The 15,266-nt window shown below is 38.9% G+C and overlaps 8 protein-coding genes and 1 non-coding gene across 9 annotated transcripts; 4 read left to right on the top strand and 5 right to left on the bottom strand.

Annotated features, from left to right (window-relative positions):
• Positions 1-445: 445 nt before the first annotated feature.
• SNR48 lies at positions 446-559 on the top strand. The gene has a single exon (XR_002633566.1). It is a non-coding gene; the product is annotated as a snR48 (small nucleolar RNA).
• A 413-nt stretch (positions 560-972) lies between these two features.
• Positions 973-1,707, bottom strand: NMD4 (Nmd4p; the record flags this gene model as incomplete). The annotated part of the gene is made up of 1 exon (XM_451891.1): positions 973-1,707. The coding sequence occupies one exon, from the start codon at positions 1,705-1,707 to the stop codon at positions 973-975; it is 735 nt and encodes a 244-aa protein (XP_451891.1).
• Positions 1,708-2,903: 1,196 nt separating this feature from the next.
• ERG25 (methylsterol monooxygenase) lies at positions 2,904-3,854 on the top strand (the record flags this gene model as incomplete). Its single annotated transcript, XM_451890.1, has 1 exon — positions 2,904-3,854. One exon carries the CDS (start codon positions 2,904-2,906, stop codon positions 3,852-3,854), a length of 951 nt encoding a protein of 316 aa, XP_451890.1.
• Positions 3,855-4,206: 352 nt separating this feature from the next.
• ADE6 (phosphoribosylformylglycinamidine synthase) lies at positions 4,207-8,256 on the bottom strand (the record flags this gene model as incomplete). The annotated part of the gene is made up of 1 exon (XM_451889.1): positions 4,207-8,256. One exon carries the CDS (start codon positions 8,254-8,256, stop codon positions 4,207-4,209), a length of 4,050 nt encoding a protein of 1,349 aa, XP_451889.1.
• A 1,106-nt stretch (positions 8,257-9,362) lies between these two features.
• Positions 9,363-9,632, top strand: KLLA0_B08041g (uncharacterized protein; the record flags this gene model as incomplete). The annotated part of the gene is made up of 1 exon (XM_451888.1): positions 9,363-9,632. The coding sequence occupies one exon, from the start codon at positions 9,363-9,365 to the stop codon at positions 9,630-9,632; it is 270 nt and encodes an 89-aa protein (XP_451888.1).
• Positions 9,633-9,758: 126 nt separating this feature from the next.
• COX18 (membrane insertase COX18) lies at positions 9,759-10,700 on the bottom strand (the record flags this gene model as incomplete). Its single annotated transcript, XM_451887.1, has 1 exon — positions 9,759-10,700. The coding sequence occupies one exon, from the start codon at positions 10,698-10,700 to the stop codon at positions 9,759-9,761; it is 942 nt and encodes a 313-aa protein (XP_451887.1).
• Positions 10,701-11,147: 447 nt separating this feature from the next.
• SPT4 (transcription elongation factor SPT4) lies at positions 11,148-11,456 on the bottom strand (the record flags this gene model as incomplete). Its single annotated transcript, XM_451886.1, has 1 exon — positions 11,148-11,456. One exon carries the CDS (start codon positions 11,454-11,456, stop codon positions 11,148-11,150), a length of 309 nt encoding a protein of 102 aa, XP_451886.1.
• A 559-nt stretch (positions 11,457-12,015) lies between these two features.
• GRX8 (glutathione-disulfide reductase GRX8) lies at positions 12,016-12,351 on the top strand (the record flags this gene model as incomplete). The annotated part of the gene is made up of 1 exon (XM_451885.1): positions 12,016-12,351. One exon carries the CDS (start codon positions 12,016-12,018, stop codon positions 12,349-12,351), a length of 336 nt encoding a protein of 111 aa, XP_451885.1.
• An 82-nt stretch (positions 12,352-12,433) lies between these two features.
• Positions 12,434-14,230, bottom strand: VHT1 (Vht1p; the record flags this gene model as incomplete). The annotated part of the gene is made up of 1 exon (XM_451884.1): positions 12,434-14,230. One exon carries the CDS (start codon positions 14,228-14,230, stop codon positions 12,434-12,436), a length of 1,797 nt encoding a protein of 598 aa, XP_451884.1.
• Positions 14,231-15,266: the final 1,036 nt, after the last annotated feature.

Here is a 15,266-nt window from a genome sequence, read left to right as displayed (position 1 = left end):
TATAGAATAGTATGCTCAATACGTCATTAACATAATAAATTTGATATTTTTTCTGATAATCAGTTCAGTTATCATCCTGCCGGAATAATTTGTTTCTATCTGCCCTAATGACATTATTTGAAGTGCTTGAACTGACGCATATCCGGGTAAAAATAAACAACAGAGGTTTAAAAAAATTTTGTATAAAAAATCCAAAACTGCCTACAGTTACATCTCTTTACTATCAACTAATCGTAATGGAAAGTAGGAAGTTAAAAAGACCAACAGAGGGTAAATATACTGGCTGACACTCAACATACATGAATGGCGAGGAAAGTGTTCTTCACGGTTGATGTGTGTAAGAGTTGTCTTCGGTTACTCTTCTTTTTCTTTATAGAAATATATGCGAAGATTATATGACTTGAGATTAGGCATTGGAAACCCTGTCTAGTCTCAATCACAAAGATTTCAATGATGACTACATCTAGGTACATTTCTGGCATCTCTAATGTTAGGGTGGGCGTTTAAGTACTTCTCACTCGATGAATAGAAACCTTTAACCATAATAACTGAAATGAAACAAATAATATAACCATTTGCATTTGAAATACGTAGAACTTGAATTAGATAGATAAAAGAATCTAATGCTTGACGGCAAACAGTCGTAGTTACCAAGTCTTGGATGAAGCAGCTTCATCTGAGGACCTATTATGTAGAACGGTGGAGCTATATGTGACTTTCACCAGCCGGAAGCATTTCGTCGAATAGCAACGAACAAAACTTCACAACGGGAAACAACAATAGTATCACATCACGCATTGGAAGGAAAACTAGAATAGTACTTCTTCCCAATAAACCATAGCCGTTAGTATGGGTGTATTCCTTCAAGTTAGGTTAATTCTAACTGGAAATCATTATGAAACAAACCGAATTTTTCATTAATGCAAGCAAGGATTGAAGGTGGGGAATTGCAAAAAAAAAGAGAGACAGTTTTCAAGATTTATTCTTGGCCGAAGTTGGCGTCCACAATTCACCGCTTTTAGCTCTTGGGGCCAAGAAGTCGTTCTTAAAGTCAGTAACGAACACTTTTTTCCCGTCTTCTTGTTCTTTAACTTTATTAGCCTTTTTAATAACTGTCTTTGAGAATTTCTCATTGACAACGTATGATTTATCTTTGATACATGCATTGATGATAGCGTCTGCTTCCACTACCGAGATAAACGGGATCTGGAACTGTGTTGCCAACGACCTCACAGTGTCATCCTCTGTAACTAAAACCCATCCCTTATCATCGGGATCTGATTTCTCATTTGTATGATCTATATCCTCATCGAGATCGTGCGATTTATAGTGACATTTGTAATAGCAACTCTTGAGCAACTTCTTAAACCTAATCGGTATGACGGAGATCTGATGCTGGGATAAAGACGTATGTGAATTTTGCTGGCACAACTTGACCGTTTCATTCCACGAGATGGCTTCATTCAATTCTGGGTACTCTAAATGCAACTTGAAACTGGTACTATCTTGTAACAAATCGATGAAATGTAGTGCCCTCTTGGCGACTACTGACTTGCGTTTAAACCGTTGGAAATCCAATTCCTGAATAGTGAATAGCGGTAGATAAGCATTAATGGTCAATTTCGGGTCGTTAAGTTTCGACCATATGGCAATGTTTCCCAACCCTTTTTCAAATGACGACGAGTCTATGATGAAATTGAGGATCATAGATGAAACAGCAGGGAACAGATCTGACCGAGGAGGTACACGTATATAAATGTATGTATGTATGTATAATTTCCGTTCCTATGTCATCGATGGAATACCGATGTATGTATGAATGCGCAGGTATAATTTTTGCATGAGATGGGAAAGGCATCGAGAACAAGAACAGTCACGTGACAAAAGTTTCTTTTGATTTATCATTCTTCACACTGAGATCCGGGTAACGAATCCAAGTGTCACAAAACCAAAAAAAAAAACACGACGTCAACATCATGACATCGTTTACCGTAAAAAAAAAAAAACAACCAAAAGCTGCACACCACTTTCTTTCGTTTAATTTAACGAACACTAAACGAGAGCGATAAACAAAAGTGCGATAGAATTCGCACTTTACTCCCTCCTAAACCACCACCATATTCTTACACGCCGATGTTCCCTCCACATGAGCTGATTCTCCATATCATATTCACCACCTAAGTAAACAATTCTAATCGCCTCCCTTCTTTGTCGGCTGTATCTGCCCTAAACGAAGTTCTGTTACTTAGAAACTACGTACAGCAACCACTTTTTCCTCTCGAATTAGCCCAGAAGATTATCTCCTGCCGAAAAGAACGAGAAGCACATAAAAAAAAAAAGAAAGGGCCGAACGAGAATTGAAACCGCACTCACTGAATTCAGCCAGGGGATGGCATGGCTTGTGCCTTTTCTTCAATTTTTGCAGGCCCAATTTCCAGCTCATCTCATCTCGTTACAGCAAATCTGGAACGGAAAAAAAAATGATCAGAGAAATCAGACCAAGAAACTGAATGAGAAAAATTTCGTATAAACGAAATTTTTATGGAACGAAACGAAGCTGTAATTGAAATTTTGTATAAAACAAAATTGTTTTAGTGAGTAAAAAATGGGTCTTCATTGTTTTCACTGTATAAATTTGTATGTAAAGTATATAAAGTGGGTTTCAAGATAGAGGAAGAGAGACCAAAGATAGAATAAGTGATCTTTCTGTGACACTTCACAAGGGCTAACATCAGTTAACAAACAGGTCAGGAAACAAAGGAATAGAAACCGTATTCCTACCCAATTGTGTGTGTTTTTTTCTTGTAGTTTCGTGGATAGTATCGAAAACACCCTTCTTCAACAGAAATAACACATCACGTGATACAAAATAACTTCTTCATTAAGTTCTCAAATTCCCAATCATGTCTTCTGCTGTCATGTCTTCAGTGTTCAGCAATGGTACAATTGCTGAACTTGTTGGTCAAGGTCAAGGTTTGAGTTATGGCCAGGTGCTCTCTAACATAAAAGTTGTTCAACCACAATTAAACTTCATGGAACAATATTGGGCTGCTTGGTACTGTTATATGAATAACGATATCTTGGCTACCGGTTTGATGTTTTTCTTGTTACATGAATTCATGTACTTTTTCAGATGTCTCCCTTGGGCTATCATCGATCAAATACCATATTTCAGAAGATGGAAGATTCAACCAACAAAGATTCCTTCTGCGAAGGAACAACTTTTCTGTCTGAAATCTGTTCTTCTATCACATTTCCTAGTGGAAGCTATTCCAATTTGGACTTTCCATCCAATGTGTCAAAAATTAGGTATCTCTGTCGCGGTACCCTTCCCATCTTTGACTACTATGGCTAAACAAATTTCTTTGTTCTTCTTCCTAGAAGATGCTTGGCATTATTGGTTCCATCGTTTGTTCCATTACGGTGTCTTCTACAAGTATATTCACAAGCAACATCATCGTTACGCGGCTCCTTTCGGTCTAGCTGCTGAGTACGCTCACCCTGTCGAAACTTTGTCCTTGGGTTTCGGTACCGTTGGTATGCCAATCTTCTACGTCATGTACACCGGTAACTTGCATCTATTCACTTTGTGTCTATGGATTACCATGAGATTATTCCAAGCCGTCGATTCTCACTCTGGTTACGATTTCCCATGGTCTTTAAACAAATTCTTGCCATTCTGGTCTGGTGCTGAACATCACGATCTACATCACCATTACTTCATCGGGAACTACGCTTCCTCTTTCAGATGGTGGGATTATGTATTGGACACTGAAGCTGGCCCGGAAGCTAAAGCTGAAAGAGAAGAAAGAATGAAGCTAAAGGCTGAAAAGAAGGCAAAGAAAGCTAATTAAGTTCTTTAGGTCAAATTTCATCACAAATAGATGATGAAATTGGTTTTTCCTCTTGATACAACACACAACATCAATTAAACTCTCATTCTCTCAGTGTTTTAAAACGCGTCTATAAAGCGTTCCTATATGATTATATCTTTTTTTTTTTTTCAAAGACGGAATTTATCTTCGTATATTGTATATGTAGCACTTTTTAAAGTATAAAACTAATGGTAAACTCTTTTCAAGCTATCGCTCTTTCTCTTCTCAAAACATTTAGTTAACATTATTATGACTGGTTATTATATCTAATTAATATACATATACGTTTGGTTATATAGATCGAGAAACTTCAAAATGGGTTATTTTTTTCTTAACCGACCCATTTTCTGGCAGATCTGAACAACCTGATCCAAGGACCGTATCCTTCCCATTCCTCGTATTTACCATCTGGGTACCAGGAGTTGGATTCTAGTCTGCAAACTCTCTCTGGATGAGGCATCATCGCTAGAACCCTACCGTTTGGAGACTTGATACCTGAAATACCATTTGGCGAACCGTTTGGATTGAATGGGAATTTCTCTGTTACGTTGCCGTAGTTGTCAACGTATCTGACACCAGTTAAGCCTTGTTCTTCGAATCTCTTCAATTGATCTTCATCAGTGAATGTAGCCTTACCTTCTCCATGAGCAACAGCAATTGGCAATTTAGAACCCACCATACCGTTGAAGAACACAGATTGAGCTTCAGCTCCGTCATCTTGGACAATTTCTACCATACAGACACGGGCTTCATACTGCTCACTAAGGTTTCTTTCGAAAGATGGCCAATTCTCACATCCTGGAATGATAGATTTCAATCTACTCAAGAATTGACAACCATTACATGCACCGAAGGCAAAAGTATCTTCTCTTTCTTGGAAGAAGTTGACAAACTGTTTGCGAACACCTTCGTGATACAACACAGATTTAGCCCAACCAGCACCAGCACCCAAAACGTCACCGTAAGAGAAACCACCACAAGCAGCCATACCAGTGAATTCGTTCAAATTAAATTTGCCACCAATCAAATCAGTCATAGTAACATCGATGGGATCGAAACCAGCTTGTTGGAAACACCATGCCATTTCCATTTGACCATTAACACCTTGTTCTCTTAGAATAGCAACCTTAGGTCTTACTGCAGATAGTTGGGCACCAATTTGCAGGTCATCAGTAGGGTTGTAGGTCAAGGCATAATGTAAACCTGGGTCCTTATCATCGTTAATGGCAGAAAATTCTTGAACAGTAGTTTTTGGATTATCTCTTAGCTTTTGCATTTCATAGGAGGTAGAGGACCATGCTTGTTGCAATTTGCCTCTCGTGCCTTGGAAAATAGCAGAGCCGGCTTTATCAGAAATGGTAATTTGATGTGCTGCAAAGTTTGGTTTAGCGACAACAGAAATGTATTCATTGGAGACACCATGAGCGTTTAGGACAGATTGGAACTCTGATAGAGAAGACTCTTTGATTTGGAAAACAGCACCTAATTCTTCGTTAAAGAGCGGTACAAATGGATTTCCGTCCTTAACGGTGTCAATAACAACATCTAAACCACATCTTGAAGCAAATGCCATTTCAAGTAAAGTGACTAACAAACCGCCATCTGATCTGTCATGGTAAGACAACACCAAATCGGTTTTATGTAGGTCCAAAAGCGATTCCAAAAACCCTCTTAGTACTTTATTGTCATGGACGGTTGGTGCAGTGTCACCAATTTGATTGTAAACCTGTAAGAAAGCGGATGAACCTAAAGATCTTTTTTCCTGCAAGGCAGCCAAATCAACAAGAACCAAAATAGTGTCACCAGCTTCGCTATTCAAAACTGGTGTCCAGGTCTTTGAGGTATTGTTGACTGGCGCGAAAGCTGTAATGGTGACTGACAAAGGAGCAGTAACTTCTTTGTCATCCCATTTCATCTTCATAGACATAGAATCCTTACCAACAGGAATAGATACTCCTAACTCAGGACAGAGATCCATACCAATGGCTTGGACGGCTTCATATAGTTTAGCACCTTCACCCTTATGCGAAGCTGGAGACATCCAGTTTGCAGAAAGCTTGACATGCTGTAAAGATTTAATATCAGCAGCAAATACGTTCAATAGGGATTCCGCCACGGAAAGTTTGGCTGATGCGGCAGCAGAGATCAAGGCTGTAGTTGGTCTTTCGCCCATAGCCATGGCCTCACCAGTAGAAAGAATAGCATCACCTAAAGCGGTAGCAGTGACACCCACATCAGCAACAGGAACTTGCCATGGACCGACAAATTGATCTCTGTCAATCAAACCAGTAACAGTCCTGTCACCAATGGTGATCAAAAAAGATTTGGAACCAACTGAAGGTAGATGCAAAACACGGTCGATAGCGTCTTCCATTGATGGAATGACAGATAAGTCCGGTTGTGGTAGTTGAAGTGGCTCAGTGATAGCAGTTCTTGCCATCTTTGGAGGCTTACCGAATAAGATAGACATTTCCAAATCGATTGGAGTACTCTTTAACAGAGGATCTTCAACGATCAACTTTTGTTCTGCAGTGGCATGACCAACAACAGCAAATGGTGCTCTTTCTCTCTTACAGATTTCTTCGAACGTAGCCAAATCTTGTTGAGAAACACCAAGAACGTAACGTTCTTGGGATTCATTACACCAAATTTCCATTGGAGACATACCAGGTTCCAAAGATAGAACCTTTCTTATGTCAAACTTGGCACCTAAGTCGTTGTCGTGAACCAATTCTGGCAAAGCATTTGAAAGACCACCAGCACCAACATCGTGAATAGATTGGATTGGGTTACTTTCATTCAAAGAGACACATGCATCAATGACTTGCTGACAACGACGCTCCATTTCTGGGTTACCTCTTTGAACAGAGGCAAAGTCCAAATCAGCGGAACCTTCACCTGATGCGATGGATGAGGCAGCACCACCACCCAAACCGATCAACATAGATTGGCCACCTAAAACGATCAAATTAGAGCCAGCAGTGATTGGCTTATTCTTCAAAGCAAATTGTGGTCTAACAGCACCAAAACCACCTGCAATCATAATTGGCTTGTGGAAACCTCTAATTTCTTCTTTACCGTCAGAGTTAATGACATTGGTAGTTAGGGTTCTGAAATAACCGTTGATACATGGTCTTCCGAATTCATTGTTGAAGGCAGCAGAACCTAGCGGAGCTTCGATCATAATATCAAGTGCTGAAGCGATATGGTTTGGTTTACCTACGTTCAATTCCCATGGTTGTACTTTACCTGGAATCAACAAATCAGAAACAGAGAAACCAGAAAGACCACACTTGCTCTTGGAACCTCTACCAGTTGCACCTTCATCTCTAATTTCACCACCTGAACCTGTAGAAGCACCTGGGAATGGAGAAACAGCGGTTGGATGGTTATGTGTTTCAACCTTGATCAACATTGGTACTCTTTCCTTGGTAGCAGTCCATTTCTTGGTCTTGAAATCTGGAGCATAGTAGTAAGAATCATTTTCCGTATCTAGAACAGCTGCATTATCAGAGTACGCAGACAACGTGAAATCTGGTGTGATTTGGTGGGTATTTCTGATCATCTTGAACAAAGACAAATCCTTTTGCAGACCGTCGATGGTCCAATCAGCATTGAAAATCTTGTGACGACAATGTTCAGAGTTCACTTGTGCAAACATGAACAATTCGACATCTGTAGGGTCTCTGTTCATGGTCTCTACGAAGGCACGGATCAAATATTCGATTTCACCAGCATCCAATGCCAAACCCAACTCGACGTTAGCCTTAGCCAAAATATCTGCTGGAGAACCAGTGTGAGAACTGACTAAAGGAACATGAACTAAAGGCTTTGGAGCATCGTGGTTGAAAAGTTCAGTGGCATGAGGTGGTTGATCCAAGAATAACTCTTGAGTCATTCTATCGTAAACGGATTTCAACGAAACATCGTTCAAACGGTCTAATATTGGGAAACCTGGGTTACATTTGATCAATAACGCAACACCTCTTTCGATTCTGTTAACCTTATCTTCCAAGTTACAAACATGTGCAATGTTTGTAGCCTTTGAAGACCATGGAGAGATGGTACCACGACGTGGGGTGACTCTGATCAAATAAGTGTCATTACCCAAATTCGCATCTGAGTTCTGCTCCAATGACTGAACTAACAACTGATTCAAACTGTCAGTCAAGTCTAAAGCTGTATCGTAAGTCAACAACACAGAAACAAGATCTTCATCCTCTTTAGATAGTTCGGTCTTCAAATCGATGTAGTGAACGTAACAGGAACGAATTTCATCAATGAAACCGGTACTGTTACAATGAGTTTCCAAAGCTTTCACCAAGTTTTCAACTCTGAATTGAGAAAGAGCTTGTGGCCCCGGTAAGATACTAACAGACATAGTGAATTTGCTTATATTCTGTTCCAATTCCTTGATGAGGTCTTTAACAACAGAAATGAAGAAAGAGAAAGAAAGCTATAACACACAGCAAACGATAACTAGTTGTGTGTTTGCACTATAGGTTTCTATTCAGCTCTTCGACTAAATGTGAAAAGGAACGATAAATCTATTGTTATTACCAAGCTACAATATCTATCTAAACTGCTATCGTCGAATGTCTCGTCAAGATAAATTCCATCTCCTCTTATTTGACTCATCTCATCTTTAAATCTATGAAAAAGTATCTTCACCAAATTCCACATATATATATATAATCAACATGTAAAGTGCATAATTGTAATATACCTGATATATGGAAAAAAGTCCATGTCAAAATTGAAAATGAACCAAGAAATTGAAAAGCAGTGAGATTTAAGGTATGATCAAGAGCCATTTCCAATACTGGATTGCTCTATAACCAACGGTAGTGCCTTCAGTAGAGCCATGGGTGGTCATCAAAGAAAAAGGAAAATAATAGTGTCTTTTCGAGCAGCAATTTTTTCTGAGCGATCATAGTAATTAGTTTTTCTTTTTCAGTTGAGCAAGGCCAATTTGTTTTGACTTGGACAAATGGTGATGAGTACGCTAGAAAGTGGAAGGGGGTATATTCAGTGAAGTATAGTAGAGGCTAATCGGTTTGATATCAGATACGACACGAATAGTTTAATTGGGAGCAGCTATATACAGTTACCCGAAAGTAGTGCCAACATATTAGTTTATATAGGGATTTAAATTATTTATCACGTGATACTCACATGATAAATAATAACTGGGGATAGACTCAGGTTGTTGTTCATCGACTAGCAGAGCAGTACATTATATCAACTTGAGTAATAGATAAGTAATAGCGAGATTGTACCGGCAAAACGTCCCCTCTCTTCTGTCTTACTCTATTCTCTCATTCTTCCGTAATATTTAGAAAAAGAAATCTAATATCAGATTCATCTTATAACTAACATCTCATCTCATCTCATCTCATCATCTCAGACATAAGTTTGTAAGGTGACAGCATTTAGAGGCTACATCAGTACCAGTAATTTGATCCCACACCAGTCGAGTATTTGAATATGCCGCAAAAAGCTTTGAAAGTGACAAAGAAGGCTAAGGACCCACGCAGGGTTACTAAGAAACAAAAGAACTTAAAGAAAGCAGCTCCACTACAGATCAAATCAAAGAAACAATCTCTTCAGCATTTGAAAAAATTGAACAAGACATACTCTATTACAGAATCCACTGAAAGACTAATATCAAGTCGTGTTGGTCATCTCGAGCTATTGAAGGGTACCCGTAAGGAGTTGGCAAAGCAAGAAAAGAAGCTAGAGGGCAAGAAGAAATAAGGACCCATCTTGCTGTGAAGCTTCGAACAAAGACCACTGTTTGCTAAACAGAAATATTAACTATGTACAGTGAAAGTTTTATAAACGATTAAATTAACTTATATGTGTTAAAAGATAGAAGCTCCATTATCTCTGATATGGCCATAGCAAATCGAGAATTCTGTTCTGAATCAACGAATAAACCTGAGATGTGATCCAATATAGTGAAAGTAAGACCGAAGCCTGCGTGGAGACCCCAATTAGAAAAATTGTGCTTAGTCTAGTCGCTGTGAGGATACTGTTTACCGTCTGTGACGTTCTCGATTGTGTGTCAGTAGCAGTGGTAATGCCAGAAGTTCCTACTGCAGTTGCTTGCATCGTCTTACCGTTATACTCAACATTGATCATCGAAACGGTTCCTAAAATGATGGGTATTAGCATTGGTGCTGCGTCCAAGGGCAAACTTAGGTCTAAAGAACCTATATGAGTTAACCAACTTGTCTCTGAAAGATCTTGTAATACATGTGCGTGAGGCATATTTGTGTCCACTAACCTACTATCAGTAAGCTTCCTAAGCCCCATTGACATAGTCACCCATAGAGGGACTTGAACTAACGGTAGAACACTATTCTTCCACATCTGTACGTTGTATTTTTTGAATAAAACTTTTTGTCTCTTACGCATTTCTTTCAACGATAACATCGTTATTTGATCTGGCGTTAACTGCCTTTTTCCTCTTTGAAGCGCTCCGACCGTTTCCTCTTTAGTTTGTATTGCACTACCAGAACTTGTCAATTCTTCGTCATTAGCCTTCGCAGTCATCGAAGCCAATCTTAGCTTCACCACAGGGGGAACACTTTGCACAACTTTCCGAAGCTCTTGCTGCTTCACTATACGTTTCCTTTGCCATATACTTAGTGGTAAAGTGAACACCGTTCTCAATGCAAAAGTGGCAGTTGGTATGAGTACTAACCATGGTACTCCAGAGGCATCGTGTAACTGTACAAAACTATCAGCAATAGCTTGCAATGATCCAAATTGTCTCGAACCCTTCGCAAAATGTACGGCAGGTAATCTTCGAAGTAACATAGTTGATGTAAAACCCCCAAGATACCGATCCAATCTCAATCTGGACTCTTTACTTCACCTTTCAAGGCGAGCAAAGATGTACTGCATTTGATAGAAAATTGTAGTTTAATGGATGATCTTTGAAATGACAAAAAATGTTGAAATGATCAAAAATCATAGTGGACATGGGGTACAACCACCAATTTTACGCCAGATCCTTTAGATATTCGGTAACATAGATATAGATAGATTGATACAGCGATTGCGCTTTTCAATTCAACTTTTTTTTTGGTTTAATAGATATAGTACAGAACATTTGATATATTTCGAAGGATAAATATACATGTAATAAGGGAGCCACCTTATAGGATGCAAGAGGAAATTAATAAATGGGGGCACCAAAACGGCCCCATGACGATTTCAACATAAAAAAACTAAAACAGACAAGTGCTTAACAAGTGCTTAAAATTAATCAACTTGACTTCCATCTCTCGGTTTATAGTGAGGCAAAAGTTCCGTTACCTCTATTGGTAAACGACCATCAATTTTGACAGCGTACATTCCTGGAATATAACTGTCAATACTCATCCATCTCGCTACCCACGACCTGCTAGGTTTACACATACCAACCAAACCTTCAAAAGATGGGGAAGTACATTCAACAGCCGAAACACCTGCCTCTTCAAAGATCGATTGACAGTTCGGGCACCCATTCCTATTGAATTCAGCAGTCGATTGCACCAGTCCACATAACATACAAGCTCTGTCCGTTGACATTTCCCCACTCTTTTCGATGATATGTTCTTATATATATTGAGGCTTTGATTCCAGCTCTAATCACAACGTATGAACTGGTTCTTACCCATAAAAGATCGCATTAACTTACCTAATGTGAGTATGTAGCTTGATGCTTACAGCTTTTTCAAATTGGAAAACTGAGAATCGATGCTCGTTGATAAAGATCATAATCAGGGTAACAACAAATCTGTATAATACCCCAAACAGAGTAAAATGCCACATACAGGGAACGAAACTACATCATGTTATACCCTTTACTAGATGCAACTGTTCGCACGCGTTAGAGACATACTACCGTATTTCAATTCTTAGTGGCATCAACGGTGTCTTTTCTGTGGGAATGGCGGAGTTTCAGCACGGAAAAACTGTGGATGGTCTTAATGAATATTTAAAGGTCAGATTTTCAAAAGAAACTTGAAGATTTCAACCTTTCTGTTATATAAGATGAGGGTCATCCCCCAAATGTGAACAGAATGTAGCTTATTCTCGGTAAAGTAATTCTCATATCATCAGGAAAGAACTAGTCAATTTACAGAGGATGTCTAAGTATATTGCTATCGCCCGTGAAGTAGTTTCTTCTCACAAGTTTGTTCAATTGAGTGCGGGATGGTGTCCTGATTGTGTATATTCCAATTCCATATGGAAGAAATTCGGCGTTACGGACAAGATCTTCAATTATGATATTGCTGAAGTGACTAACAGTAGATCCGAATGGAATGAAATCAGAGATGCATTTCAAAAGGCCACTGGCTCAAGAAACTTGCCAACTTTGTACGTTGATGGTAAGGTTTGGGGTACTGAATCAGAGTTAGCGAGATTTGAAAGGAATGGTACTTTGAAAGAAGAGTTACAGAAGATCGGACTGGTAGATTAGAATATTAGAAGAGAATAATATCTATTATTATATACGAGGGAGAGGAATGAAGTATGTGGTTACTAGTGCTCTTCCGTTTAGATTAGTTATATACACGTTCAGGTTCATTAGTTTCGCTCTTTAAATAATAGTACTCTCCCTCTTTAACTAATTCAGATTCAACGAAACTAGGTATTGGTTCACTCATCTTGGAGTTGTACAAGATGATACCGTTGTCCAATGCATGTCTACGTTCTTGTCTCTTGTAGAAGTACAACACGACGAATGTCCATAGACCATAAATAGCACCGAAGACAAGTGAGACTGTATAACCGACTTTGAATCTTGGGGATTGTTCAGTTTTCCAGGCTAGAGAAGGAATCCATGCATAAGTGGATTGTGAGATGGAATAAATCGCAATCCAAGTAATGGCTTTAACTTGCGGATCGAATCTTAAGAAATCATTGATGAATGACCATAGACATGGGGATGGAGCCACAGACCAATAAGTCATCAAGAAAGCAAACCATTTGGCACCAGAAGACACATCCCATTTAATTAGGATAGCACAGGAGATGCAGTTCATCATAGCTGCAAAGACCATGAAGAACCATTTACAACGGAAGAAATCAGCACCAAAGGCACAGATAGCGACGAAAGCGAAACCTAGACATGCCGGTAGGACAGAAAGGTTATTAACTTGTACAGTGCTGTAAGATGGAATAGAATCTAACCACAATGTGTAAGAACCACTGAAGGCTGTCATATTATTCCAAGAACAAGTATCGAACACAACTAGAACCCAAAAAGTCGGAGTGCAAAACACTTTTTTCCATAACTTTAAGGACAGCAAAGATGGCAATTGGGACTTTTGAACACCATCTTTAATTTGGTTTCTTAAATTCCTACGTCTAGCAATGACGATTTCTTCATCGGTCAAGAACAAAGAGTAACATTTAGATGGGATGCCTGGAATAACAAAGAATCCAATGAAAGCAGTTGGCAATGAAATTGCCATAGAATCAATCAAGAACATCCATCTCCAACCTGCATGGCCCAAAACACCGTTCAAACTTTTGAAAATTCTGGCCTGTAATAGACCGGATGTCACACCACCTAACAATTGACCAAAGAAGAAAAGACACACTCTAGAAGAGATTTCATCTGGGGCGTACCAGGAACCTAAGACGTATTGAGAAACAGGGTAGTAAGCAGCACCAAAAGCACTCAATAGGAAACGGTAAGCTCTCAATGAAGCCAAGTTGTTTGCTCTAAAGCAAGCAAATGTGAACCAAGTCCAACCCATGTCCATAATAGGCAAAATAATATGAGCTGGGAATCTAGGTAACACGTACATGAATGGCAATTGGAAGACAATGGCACCAACGTTACTGATAACAGAAGTGTTAATATAATCGTTACCCTTCATATTCAAATCCTCTCTCATATGGGACACATATGCACTAGTATAGTTATTGGTGTTCAAAGATTTACTCCAACAAAGCATCAAGAAGTACAAACCGATCATAAGATCCAACTTGTACAATAGAGTCCTTTCTGCTTTGGTTTGCGTGGTATGGTTTGGATACATGAAACTGTACCAGTTTCTTGACTTCTTGTATTCTTTATTGGCCCTGTACTCAAACTCATCGAAGAATTTCCACCATTTCCTGTCTGCTTCATCTCTCAACTCATATGGTACATCAGTTCTCAACGTACCTTCCTCGGTAACCACGGAAACACGTTTGGTGATTTCATGGTCCTGAGAAAGCTTCTTCTCCGTTCCTTGCTCATTAGAACTCACTTCGCTATAATCTTCAGCAGATACATCAACTTCTGAAGAATATTCCTTGACGATCCTCTCATGTGGGAAATACTTTCTCCAATTGCCTAGACCCATGGTAATTTCGGTGTAGTGGGACTATATCTTTTGCTTTGCAGTGATTACTATAATTCAGAGTGAATGAGTGATTGATAAAAGAGAACTAGATATAGAGATGAAGATGAGGACACTTGAATAACTATTTCAGAAGATTCTATCCTCTTTATATAAACTTTTCAACGTTAGTTCAACTACACAATCCCAATTTTTCACCCCCACACTTTGATCTACCATGAATCATTAGCCATGTACCAGAAACACTAGAAATACACATCAATACCCAACAAATCAGTCATTCAACCATCAAAAATGCATACTACTTAGGCCCTTTGTCAATTCTCTATTTCCTTTACTAAAACAATGTAGTGCTCCAAGCTTTATCAAATTTTTTTCGCCGAAACTTTCTTTTTGACATTTTTTTGCTGCTTCAAGAATTTCTTTCCCTCTGGAAAATGAGTCTCACCGACATGACTCAAGAGACTAAAAGGCTAGAAAATGCGGTACGGATCCCCCAATCACTTTGGAAAGACTCACAAGAGTCCCTTATACTCATGCGGCACATAATATGCATAATATGTACCAATCATGGTCCCAACAAACTTTTTTATGTCAGGCAAATAATTTGATTATCATTGTTGAATCTGATAACATTAGTGAAAAAGATGACTTAACTAAGTTCCCGGTCACTGTAATTAGCCTATGAAAAGTGCCAAACTTTGTGTAATACATCATTTTGGTCCCGTTACATCCATACAAAAGCTCTATATTATTGATTAATCTCCCCAGTCAATCTTAAGATGATCTGCTGAGACGTCTATTGCCGGCGCCAGTTTAAAATTATTCAATTCTTTCATGATTTTTTCCAATATAATACTTGGATGAGTCTGCTCCCGGTTTCTGACAGAAGAAAATCAAGTTCAAATAATGATCACGTGACACACACGTACACCACACCACGCACTTCATCGAAGTGAAAAATTTTTATTTCACTATATTCATCGCCTGAACTTTTTAATGAAAAAAAAAATACTTTTGCCATTCTTTAACAGTTAAG

This window comes from Kluyveromyces lactis, assembly GCF_000002515.2.
Source record: "Kluyveromyces lactis strain NRRL Y-1140 chromosome B complete sequence".
Classification (NCBI taxonomy): Eukaryota; Fungi; Ascomycota; class Saccharomycetes; order Saccharomycetales; family Saccharomycetaceae; genus Kluyveromyces; species Kluyveromyces lactis.
This window is presented reverse-complemented; position numbering and strand designations above follow the sequence as displayed.